The 12,778-nt window shown below is 41.0% G+C and overlaps 1 protein-coding gene across 1 annotated transcript; it reads right to left on the reverse strand.

Annotated features, from left to right (window-relative positions):
* Positions 1 to 4,027: 4,027 nt before the first annotated feature.
* Positions 4,028 to 9,970, reverse strand: cbx5 (chromobox homolog 5 (HP1 alpha homolog, Drosophila)). The gene is made up of 5 exons (XM_080014810.1): positions 8,946 to 9,970; positions 8,126 to 8,281; positions 7,784 to 8,045; positions 5,808 to 5,908; positions 4,028 to 4,219 (listed from the first exon to the last, which is right to left on the reverse strand). Exons 2-5 carry the CDS (start codon positions 8,254 to 8,256, stop codon positions 4,078 to 4,080), a joined length of 636 nt encoding a protein of 211 aa, XP_079870936.1. The 5' UTR covers positions 8,257 to 8,281; positions 8,946 to 9,970; the 3' UTR covers positions 4,028 to 4,077.
* Positions 9,971 to 12,778: the final 2,808 nt, after the last annotated feature.

Consider the following 12,778-nt stretch of genomic DNA (forward strand, 5'->3'; position numbering starts at 1 on the left):
CGTGAAACGCGGAGATACTTTTTAATCGTCTGCGTGCCACGATCCAAAATGGCTGCGCATATATTCATCCGCTCAGACAGAATAAAGAGCGAGGTTTTTCAAAGCGAGGGTGTGTGTGTGTATGTGTGTGTGTGTGTGCGTGCGTGCGTGCGAATGACAAGCTCCATTGTTTTTGTTTGTTGTTCTTCGCTGTCGTCGAACAAGCGGCGCGCCGCTGACGAGGCCCCGCCGCAGCGATCCCTTCCCATCTTTCCTGGCCACAGCTGCACAGTAGCTCCCTCGGCGCTCATTTGATGTAATGTGCTGCTCAATGTCCAACCTCTGCCATTGGCAATACCCTCTGGAACTAATTTGAGTGATAAAGTTACTGCTACGGCACGTTCTGTGCGCCGAAAAAAAAAAAAAATGTTAAAAAGGAAAAAGGAGACGCTAAGCTGTATACCAATGCCTGAATGCGCTTGGTTGTAACGCAGAATTATAGACTCAAACTGGATGTTCATTCAGGGCCTTTTTTTTTTTTTTTGTTTTTAATGAGAGGCCTGGACAGAAGAGCAGCTGTGTGACTCCGTTACTTTCCAGACACAAACAACACAAGCGGTCACAGTCAATGCCGAAATTCACCAAAGCTGCGACGCAAGTATTGGTAGCTCCTGGTGATACGGGCGTATGCGCAAACCGTACGTAGACCCCAACCGATCACAGTATCAACAGCCACTTATTCACGAAACCCTCGGCTTATTTCATATTTCATTGCGCGCTACTCCTCCACATGCCTCTTGGCAGCACTCCCCGTGTACCAATCCAAAATCCCCCAAACCAGCACTATTGGGCCAGGTTTGTCAGCAGACAGCACAGGCTCCATAAAATAGCCGGCTGCCTCCCTCCTTGGCCGGGCTTAATGGTCCTAGGGGCTGAAAATTTACTAGTGACCTTTGCATTCCATTTGGAGTCTAACAGCCTTTTTTTTTTTTTTTTGCCTGGAAAATTCCATTACCCTGGAGGTGGAGCCGCGCCGCACTTTGTGTGCAGGTTCTGTGTTTGTGCTCGGGCGACCCGGCGGATAATTTGCAGAATACACACTAATTAAGTTTACAAATATGAATATGGGGACACACTCCTCCACCGACTTTTGTTTGTTTTATGGTCGAAGACAAGATTGGCATAAGAGAGGTTGGCATTTAATGTTACGTTTATGGAAGAAATTAAGGTACGGGAGAGTGACTTCAAGTCCACATTATTGCATTTGCTCCCCAAGAAGGCAGGCACGTGCGCCGAGGTCCCGTGTCACTGTAAAGAACAGCGGTGATGCCATTTTTTAATTAATAGAGACTCAAACACATAACATGGACGAGGGCCGTGATTATTTACAAGAAATGGTAGAAAAGAGTAAATTACAGGTCTTTGAAACGTGTAACATTTCATCGGTTGAAGGCTCTGTGGAGAAGGACCTTCTCCATGAGTTATAGCGGTGTTTTACAACTATGGTGAAGTGTTTGTCTTGTAAATGGCTTGTATTAAAATGGTGGGGATATGATGTTTAACATCGCCACCTGCTGGCTTACTGCCGCTCTGGATTCCGTCTCCACCTCAATGGCGCACAACACAAAGTGCTTCAGCTTAAATGATGCTGAGAGCCGAAACTGGATCAAAAAGGATGGGTCGGGGTTTTTTTCCCCTAATTCATCACTGTTCACTGACGCTCACCGCTCATTAAAAGGTTTCAAAGATCCAGAAGCCCTCTTATTGTGTCCACGGGACAAAGCAAGCTTTGAAACAATATATTTTAATTGAAAATGAAGGTCTTCATTTTTCCTGGAGTGCTACTTTGTTTTTAGTGTGCTTTAGAAACCAGCGTGGTAATGTAGTTGGGGTCCAGATTTTCCCCCCTAAGAAACTATAGTTTAGGCCGTTGAGAGTATTGCACAAGCTTATTCACTAACACAATGCAAAAATAAACAAAAAAACAAAACTATATCATTAGCACTTGGATATAGGCTACAGCTTCAGATTTGTAGATTTAGTCATGGTCCAAGGTTAGTACCATGTCTCATGGCCTTTATTTTTCTTTTCCCGGAATCAAATGGACAACGAAATACACATTACATTTGTAAACAAACTTGTCTTGTCTGACACCCTATTGATAGACGCTAAAATATGGAGGTATTCTGAGACCATATTTTTAACTATGAAAGCAATTCATTATTAAATGTACGATAGAAGCCAGTTAATCTACCATGGTTGTGTATGTGTGCCGAGGGAGAAAAATGCTGTGATGTGGACTTAAAAAAAACAAAAAAAAAAAAAAAACCCTTCAAACAGTTAAAACACTAATATTTTTATTAAAGGTTCATACTACACCGATTTTGGGTCAAACAGTAAAGGTAAAGGCTTAAAAAAAATGCAAGAGAAAATAAAACCATGATCTTAAAATAACAATGTAAAAATCAGTTTTGCCTTCCAACAGACGATTTACAGTTTGAGTGACTACACCGGCTCGATGACTCGTCCGGTAGTAGCAACTCTTCAGAAAGAAAGCATTACGATGGAGAGCTATAGTTCTCTATCTATGGTTTTCATGCTCAACGCTGAATATGGCATGGGACAAAAACACATGATTATATACAGACATTTAAATTTGGTCCGAGACATTTTTTTTTTTTTTAAACTGCAGTGTGTAAAATCTAGTGGCATCGAGCGGTGAGGTTGCAGATCGCAACCAACAGAACATCTCTCCCCATGGCGGTGCAACATGGCGGCCTCCTTGAAAGAGGCCGTGAAACGCGCAAAAGGCCCTCTCTAGAGCCAGTGTTTGGCCGTTCTGGGCTACTGTAGAAACAAGACGGCCTCCGTGAAGCGTACCCACTCCCTATGTAGATAAAAATGGCTCATCCTAAGGTACCGCAAACACAACAATTCTTATTTTATAGGATTACAATTATACACTAATAAAAACATATGCATGAATTTTATATTCCATTTCAGCCAAGTCCATTCTGTAAATTCTACACACTGCACCTTAAACATAAATTTAAAAAGCAGATTTTCACATCGGAATAGATCATCTGCTCCACAGTGGCAACACAAACAGATTTCACTTAGCCTTTTTTCTTTTTTTAAAACCTACAAAAAATGTTAAAAATCCTAAACAGTTAAATTTCCATTTAGCTGAACATCATAACATCATCTGGATGGTCGAATGAGCCCGAGGTGTTCAGAACTCAAGTCTAAGATTTAAAAAAAAAAAAAAAAAAAAAAAAAAAAAAATTGAAATCCAAAGTACAGGCCTTGCCATGAATGCAATACTTTTACACTTCTCCTCCACAAGATGGCAGACTGATATAACCAAGCTCCAAATAACCAAGTCCCCATCCCCCCAAATCCAAAACGTTAAGATTGTCAGAGATAAAAAAATAATGTCTGTGGCTAGATTTACTCTAAAAGCAAATGTGAAATTGAGGGAATAAAACTGATGTGAACCTACGCAAGATAAAATATAAAAGACAATGACATCGCTTTAAGAAATGACAAGCAAAAGGTTTTGGTTTTTTTTTGTTTGTTTTTTTTGTTTTTTTACAACAAAAAATAAAAAGCTTACATTTAATCCAATGGACAGTAATTTCTAGAAAATAACTAATACTAGTTTTATTTATAAAAACCGGGGGAAAGGGGTCCTTAAAAGAAAAAGGAAAACATACAGAGACAATCATGTGTACGCTTTAAAACACTCACAAAAACACAAAGCAGAGTACAAAGCAAAAACAGCACCAACACCACCCCCCCCCTCCCCTCCCCGGAGCAAAGCACCCACGTCCACAACACCACCTCTCCGAGTCACAGCTAATCACTTTCTGCAGCATCTTGCTCCGCGACGTGTGGGGTGTGGATGCAGGTTTTAATAAATTGGGTATTTCCTCCATGTGCAAATGGACGTTGTTATGGAAAGGATGTGAGGTTTGGGTCTGGAAAATGTCTTTTAGTTTGTCCCTGTAGCGGAGGAAGCTGCCCCCCCCACCCCTCCCACCCCCACACACACGCACGCACACACACACACAGACAGACAGACACGCACACACACACTTACACACTGACAGCATCCTTCTCCTTCTTGTCGCTGTCCTCATGCCATGTGAGACGCTCCTCATAGAAGGCTATGACAATCTGAGGACACTTGTGATTGGCTTCTTTGGCAAGAACTAGGTCCGCCTCTTCAGAGTCCTTCCTGCAACAGACAGGACCAAAAACTATGTGAGCACTACTAAACATTATTAAAATTATAAAAGAAAGTAAGTCCAACTGCACTCTGATTAATCAAGGAAGCGGGTAGAGAAAATGTATGAGTGAAAAGCTTGTATTATCATGACTATACAGATTGAAAAGCCAACGTGTTTCGTCCAAAAACCAGTCTTCATCAGGACACGTCGATGGGGTTTCGGGTGCAGAGAACAACCTTCAAGTTCACATTCAGACCATCTCCCCCCCTGTCATCCTTTTGATATGCAAACTTTTAAACATTTTGTCCAATAAATGTATTGTTTTAGGTGGTGACAGAAGCCGAAGCTGAGGAGACTACTCCATTCATATAAAAAAAAAAAAAAAAAAATGTATAGATTTAAAAAAAAAAAAAAAAAAAAAAAAAAAAAAGATAAGCGGCGTATTTACAATTCAAGCAAACATTTTTGAATGGGGATAGTTATTTAGCTGTGCTTCATAATTCTGCTGGAAGTATTAAGGCCAGTTATCCCCCCCAAAAAAGGAGGAGGTAGAAAGGAGATAGAGTGGGTTGTCTAGTAATCCCAAGGTTACCGATTTGATCCCCGGCTCCTCCTGCCAGTATGCTGAAGTGTCGTTGAGCAAGACACCTAACCCATAATTGCTCCTGATGGCTGCATCCATTGGTGTATGAATAATTCCAAGTCGCTTTGGACAAAAACGCTAAATGATGTTACGAAAAAAATTTTGAGAAAATGGTGTACATCCCCACAAATTGGTATTTTAGGATTTGACGAGTACAGAGAATTTTGCATAAAATTATAACTGGCACATCAGTTAATGCCGTTTTCCGAGTTCCCTTTTATTGACTCTTTGCAGTCAATAAAAGAAACTGCATAAAAGCCTTTGCACACTAAAGTCCACCTCACTTGGGACTTTTGGCCACCAGCCTATTCCACTAAAATCATCTGACAAACTGAAATTTGTCCCTTTGTAAAATGACTTTAACTGCACAACATATACAACGCCCACATCCAATAATGTTGCCCAATAGAAGTAAAAAAATATATATAAAATAATGAAGAGCTCCAAGCAACATGTAAAAATCTAGTGATCTAGTTTGTAGAGCCATTCGTCTTCAAACAAAACTTACTTTAAAAGGGGAGCCATCAACTAGTTGTCAGTGAACCAAAAAAACAATGACAGAAAAAGCTTAACCTAAGAGTGTGAAAGATCCCTAGAAAGAAGAGTGTCAATGCACACTGTTGAAAAATGTTCTGTACAGTGAGCATCTACCTTAACAATTCAGCAACTTTAAGTCTGAAGTTAACAAAATTTCCCCACAGGGTGAATTAGGTTTTATAACACTGAACTGAAGCATGCAATATCACTGCAGTTTATAGACATTGGGTAATGATAAAGAGATGCTTTCATACATTCAATATGATAAAAATGATGAATTTTAATACCCAGCCCTAAACAGTTATGCAGCAGTGTTATTGCACGTAGGGAAATCAACAGACGCAAATTGCTTAAATGTCTTTAGTCTTTGCTGCAATAAAATAAAAAATAAAATTCAAATTAATAATAAAACGCACCACTTCATAAGGAACATCAGATCCCCACATGAGTCAGTAGCTCCAATGATCTTCTCCGGTTCAAGGCCCCTCTCAAAACCACGTGCAACCAGGACATCATCCTGACAGACAGCAAGAGCAAAATAATTAAAAATTATACAATATTATAATATCATTATTACAGGGCTCAAGACTAACTTGTAAAATTGATTGCATGGCTGGAAAACCAGTCAGTAAGTTGCCGAAACTGAAACTACGGTTACCATTTTTAATCATTTTATATTTAAGTAATTAAGATACTATGCAGTTATACATTAGGTTAATAATGAAAACCTGACTTAAAAATTTTTTTAAAAGCTTTAGAGTAAGCAAACAAAATTGTTTTTCCTTCATTTTATCTGATATTTTACAGAATTTCAATCTTCAGAGGGGAAGAAACACAAACAAGGCCGACAAGAGCTGTGATAACACTAACTCCTCTCATCACACTTCGCCCGATTACACTTACACCCACATGTATGCTCACCACACAGACAATAGGAATCCCAACAGTCCTGTTTGTCCCCTCATTGTTAACAATGGTAAATTCAAATTTACATCTTTCCATTTTAAAGTAGCGCTCCACCAGATGAGTTCTGAGCCATGCTCATTATTATTATTATTGCTGTCTGTCCACAAAGACAGGAACTGGTTATTGTATTGGCAATAAGTTGAAAGATTTGACCAAATTGACTGGGAAAAAAAAAAAAAAAAAAAAAAGTGTAAAACTAAAGCCGTTTCCTGTGTATTTTTCATTTTAGTTGTGCAAGTACACAATAGCGCTTGAGTTAGTTTTCTGTCTAGTTTTAACTTAAACAACTTTTTCCACACATAGTTTTGGTTTTAGCTAACTGTACAGGGATGCAAACACATGTATGGTAAAAAATGGTCAGAAATCTACTTATGGCGGTAGCCGGTGGTTTTCCAAGTTCCCATGAATGCGTCACTTCCAACACGCATTACATTTTTCCAAGCCCCTGAATGCAGAATCGCTTCCTGCTTTGCAGCTCTTTCAACCGGAGACCAGAGCCTCGTACGGGTCTGTTCTTACGCAATATGAGAGAATGAGTGCACCAGTCAATCGACCGTGGATGGCGCCATTCTTGGACGGATAAACAAGCAAACAAAAAAAAAAACGGATAAGAAAGGATAAAATGGGTTGCCGCGCGCCGCACCCGATTCACACAGTTAAGTTGCGCAAATTGACGTGGAAAAAGAGCAACATTCACACCAAAAGCAAGTTGTTTGCATTCCCGACTGTGATAACCTTGTTCTACTGCCGCCCACTGTGATTGAATCTCCGCCTGGTAGCGCTGTCAGCAGCCCGGCAGGAGAGATGCTCCGTGGTGCACCGGGATTTTTGAAACGCAACTATGAGCAGGAGGCACGCTTGGTGTGTGCAAATCCGATGACGAAAAAAAGCATTAAAGCGTTAACAGATGCCTGTGCGTACGTGAATAAATGCAACAAAGCATGTGCAGTGTTCTGGTTCAGACCGTAACCGCAATATTCAAATATCACTCATGCAACAAAAGTATTAATTTTGCAGGGCACGTTTTGCTGTCCCGATTTGTTATGTTATAAAGGGGTGCTAAAGGCAACCGGGCAACAGTAAGTGTTGGGCCCTGTATTATACAATGTTGAATACTTACTATACTTTATACTACTATAAGATATAATACCCCATGGATAATTAACTTCTTAAACCTGTAGTTCTGTAAACTGACCACGAATTTCCCCACAGGGCTTAAAGTGTTATATCTTATCTAATAAATATCTCTGATCGTCCCTGCAGTCATTTCAAATGTATTAACTAAGGGACACAAATCCACATTTATTCATTTTCCAATAAAAACAAACGAGCAAGGCTGTTAATCTTTAGAGACACAAGCATGTCACAGACCGCAGCCGATTTGGTGTAGAATACAGAACAATGCTGCATCAAACTCTGTGCTTACTTCCTTTTTCTTCTTGGGCTTACTAGCGCCCTCCTCGTCATCGGAGGACCTCTTCTTGGAGCTGCTGGTGCTGCTGCTGGTGGTGGTGGTGGTGGTGGCGGCGGTGGCGGTGGCGACGGCGTCCTTGGAGCGGCTGACGCTCGACTTGCTGCCGCTGCCAGGCGTGGAGCTCCCGCTGCTGTTCTTCTTGTAGGTTTTCATGAACTCGGAAATGAGTTCAGGGCAGTCGAGGTTCTTCTCCGGCTCCCATGTGTTGTGCTTACTGATACAGGAATAGTTAGTGACACTCAGAGCCAAACACAACACAACACAACCTGGAACACGTGCGTTCATTCGACTTACTCTGAGTAGCCCTTCCACTTGAGGAAGAACTCAACTCTGCCCTTCACTACTCTTCTGTCCAGCACCTTCTCCACTGTGTACTCCTCCTCTTGCGAGGATGAAGACTCGTCTTCACGCGATTTCTTGCCCATAGCAACGCGCTGGTTGTGCGGAGACCTCAAGATTCCAAAGAGTACCAGTTGTTTTTATTAGTCACATGCAACCACCGTAACAAGTACGGTGCATTGAAAAAGGTAAGGGGTGAACTCCAAGGGGTGCAAAAAACATAGCCGGAAGAATAGAAAATAAAACGTATGAATAGTGTAGTAAGGCCGTAGAGTATCAAGAGTGTGTATCGCGGTCTGAAATGCCTTCAGCAAATCTGTAAATCAGAAAAAAAACGTCGCATGTGGTAACCAAGCGAAGCCTGTGCCATTGTTGATTAAAGGGTTGGCACAAGCATCGGCTAACGGTAGCTAGCTCAATCGACAAAAGGCCCTTTATACTAGAGTTCTGCAAGGCGTGGCTAGGTGACGGATAAACTGGTTATACGCAACCAAAACACCCACAGCGTCCATCGTTAGCCAGGGCTAAGCTCATTAAAGCTACAAGAAGTATGCACTGCAATTGATAATGGTTGGCTCGTTAGCACCCGTTACGCAAAACGGCATGGGCCAGGAGCTGCTGAAGCCGATAGCTTCAGTGAGCTAAAGGCGCAGGGCTGGTCGGCTACAGGCTAGTTAGCAAGGCGCTAACACGTCTGAAGGAGGCCATGAAAACACCGCGAAGCAAACCCACGGCAACGGATGCAAGATGCGCGTCTCGTAAACCACTTTCTTACCCGTTATGTGCAGAACCGCGATTTCAGTAACACCGACGTCTCCCGCTGCTTTTGGCCGCTGGGTCCGCGAATCACGTCGAGTGTCGAGTCTTGGGGAATTGGGGGGTGTGGGGGGGGGAGAAAAAAAACAAAAAAAAAAGAACTGCCGTGCGCAAAGTAAAAGCGCGCGTTTCGTTAGCTCACACCCCTTTGTCCGCCGGTGACCCGGATGTGGCCGCACGCAGTTGGTGTGACTGCGGAGAAGACGTAAAACATGGGAAGGTTTCAATCAGAGCCTGTACCGCCCGACGAGCTCCGACGGCGACATTTCATATCGACTCGAACGTGGAGGGTTAGGGTTACGCCGCCGCCGTACGTGCGCTGCAGTGCGTTTGGAACCGAGCTGGCCGCGTCCGGCTGCAGGGGGCGGACCGGCGACCGGCGACCAATAGGCGGGAAGAGACGCTCTCAATGGCCGCTGGTCCTGGGAAAATGGACGCCCGGACCACGGCGTATTGTTCATGGTCAGGCTGTTCGTTTCAATGAAACCCCCCCTTTTTTTTTTAAACTACCGATACAATAAGGAACACGTCATTTATTTACACACGGCGCCATATATCTATATTATGTATATTAAATATGGAAAAGGAGAGAGGTTTGGCATGTCCACAAACACCAGGGGCACAGAGACCCGGCGACGAGAAGAGAGCTGCTTGGCTTTACACCCCCTATGCTATACTATACTATACCACACTATACTACAACATACTATAATATACTATACAACACTATATCATACCATAACATACTATACTATACCAAACCATATCATCATACTATACTATGACATACTATACCACACCACACCATACCATACCATACCACCATATCATACTATACCATACCATACTATACTATACCACAGCATACTATACCATTCCACACCATGCTATACTATACTATACCATTCTATAGTATACCATACGATACCATACGATACCATACCACAACATACTATACCATACTATACATACCATACCACACTACACCACACCACAGGGTTGGGCAATTTGGCCTAAAAATAAAATCTATTTTTCTTCAAACCAATGGACAATTTTCGATTTGAACCTTGATTTTTTTTTTTTTTTTTTCTCTCAACAAACTCAAAAGACCATGGCAGCATTTAAACACATATTCTCTTAACATAATAAAAATAAATTTGATTACCAAGTAGTCTAGGGCAGGCGGCATGTGAACAAATCAGTTGTTCAAGAATAATAATAATTAAAAAAACAGAACCACTTGGCTGTCATTATCATATACCATATATCCCATACCACCATATCATACTATACTATAACTATAACATAGCATACTATACCATACTATACCACACTATAACATAGCATACTATACCATATTATACCATACTATAACTATTACATTCCATACTATACTATAACATAGCACACCACACCATAATATATTATACTATACCATACTATACTATAACATAGCATACCATACTATACCACACCATACTATACCATGCCATGACATACTATACTATAACATAGCACACCACACCATAATATATTATACTATACCATACTATACTATACCATAGCATACTATAACTATTACATACCATACTATACTATAACATAGCACACCACACCATATTATATTATACTATACTGTACTACACTATACCATAACATACCACACTATACTATACCATACCACCATATCATACAATACTAACTATAACATAGCATACTATACCATTTTATACCATACCATAACTAAAACATACCATACTATACTATAACATTGCATGCTACACCACACTATACTATAACATAGCGTACCATACCATATTATATCATACTATAACTATAACATATCTTAATATACTATAACACAGCATGCCACGCCATACTATACCACACCATACCATGCCATACTATACTATTACATAGCGGACCATACCATATTTTACCATACTATCACTATAACATACCATACTATACTATAACAGCATGCCACACCATACTATACCACACCATACCTAATATGCCATACTATACAACACCACACATATCGTACCGTACCGTACCACACTATAGGGCTGGGCGAAAAAAGATCTCAATGTTTCAAAACCAATGGACAATTTTTGATTTAAACCTCGACTTTTTTATGTTTTTTCTCTCAACAAACTAAAAAGACCATGGCAACATTTAAACACATATTTTCTTTATTAACATAAGAAAAATTAATTCGATTACCAAGTAGTCTAGGACATGCGGCATGTGAACAAATCAGTTGTTCAAGAATAATAACAAAAAAAACCCAACACAGAACCACTTGTCTGTCATTATTATGCACAGATTTGTTTTACTCAAATTGAAAAAAAGGTCTCTTGAAGGCCATTCCTGATCGAAAAAAAAAAAAGTAAAATAAAAATGTAATACAATACATACATAAGAAATAATGATAATAATAAAAAAAATACTCTCAAACAGAATAACATCCCTTTAACTTTCTAGGAAGTTGTCTCCGGGTTTTTCGGGTTTTACAGGTCTCTTTGGCATGGTACCCCCGTACTTAAAACCCTCGCCGGAGTGGCACTCGTGGCAAGAACGGAGAGATGATTCTCGGCCAGATTACTCGGTCTTTGGAAGTCACTGTTCGTGGACATCTTAACCTGTGTCGAGGGCGCGGGGGTTTTGCGCACCGGCGTTCTGGAAGGGAGAGCACGGAGCCACTTCGAGCAGGGCTTCTCAAACCTTTTGGATGGCGGATACCGGAGACCTTTCAGGGTCAAACATTTTGGATGGCGACCCTGAACCTGAAAGACTCGCGACCCCGTCATTACGACTCGCCGATGTTCGATCTAACAACAACAACAACAACAACAACAACAACAACAACAACAACATCTATCACCGCATGTGACCAAATCATTGGCACGCGTGCTGCGTTCGCGCTGATTCGTGCTGGAAAAATGATCATTTGTGCCGCTATGGTTTTTGATATATTTAATATTACATTTAAATAATTTCATGAGCTGTTTTATGTAACTTTCCACACCATCATCGTCCACATCGCGCGAAAACAGTGCGGGACAAACCCGCATTTTGACCAATTGAAGCTTGTAAATTGAAATCTACATTTCTATAGCGACATTTATTCAGCGGCCTAAATGTCGGCAGCAGCTGCAACAGTTTCTGTTCTTTTCCTGGGGTGTGGGAGACAGGAGTGGGAGAGTGAGTTTCCATGGTTACAGGGACGCTGTGTGCACACACACACGCACGCACACACACGCGCGCGCGCTGTTTCTTTCTCTCGGTCTCCGACGGAAAATGTAGCCCATAAAATTGTGCATCTGCTGAATAATTTAACAGAAAATGTATTTCTGAAAATAAAAAACTGTGGAATCTGGAACTTTTTTTTTTTTTTTTTTTTTTTACGGTTTTGCGGTTCAGTACTACACAAACAGCAGGAAAGTAAGAATGCAAATGAATTCATTAGATCCAAAAATACCATACCACCATACCATATCATACCATACCATACTATACCATACCACACCATACCACCATATCATACCATACAATACCATGCCGCAAAATTCTGCAGCCTAGACACTGGCAGTGTGGCCCTCGCGTAAATACATAATATATATGTATGTACACATTTATATATATATATATTCAGCTATCATTGTGGCCTAGTGTACAGATACGCTGCAGCCTGCATACTGGTATATTGACTGATACATTGTTATTATCATCCCTGTGACACACTAATACTCTTGCGCTGTACACACAGTCATAAATACATACTTACAT

The sequence above is a fragment of the Zeus faber genome, assembly GCF_960531495.2.
Source record: "Zeus faber genome assembly, chromosome: 15".
NCBI classification, from domain to species: Eukaryota; Metazoa; Chordata; class Actinopteri; order Zeiformes; family Zeidae; genus Zeus; species Zeus faber.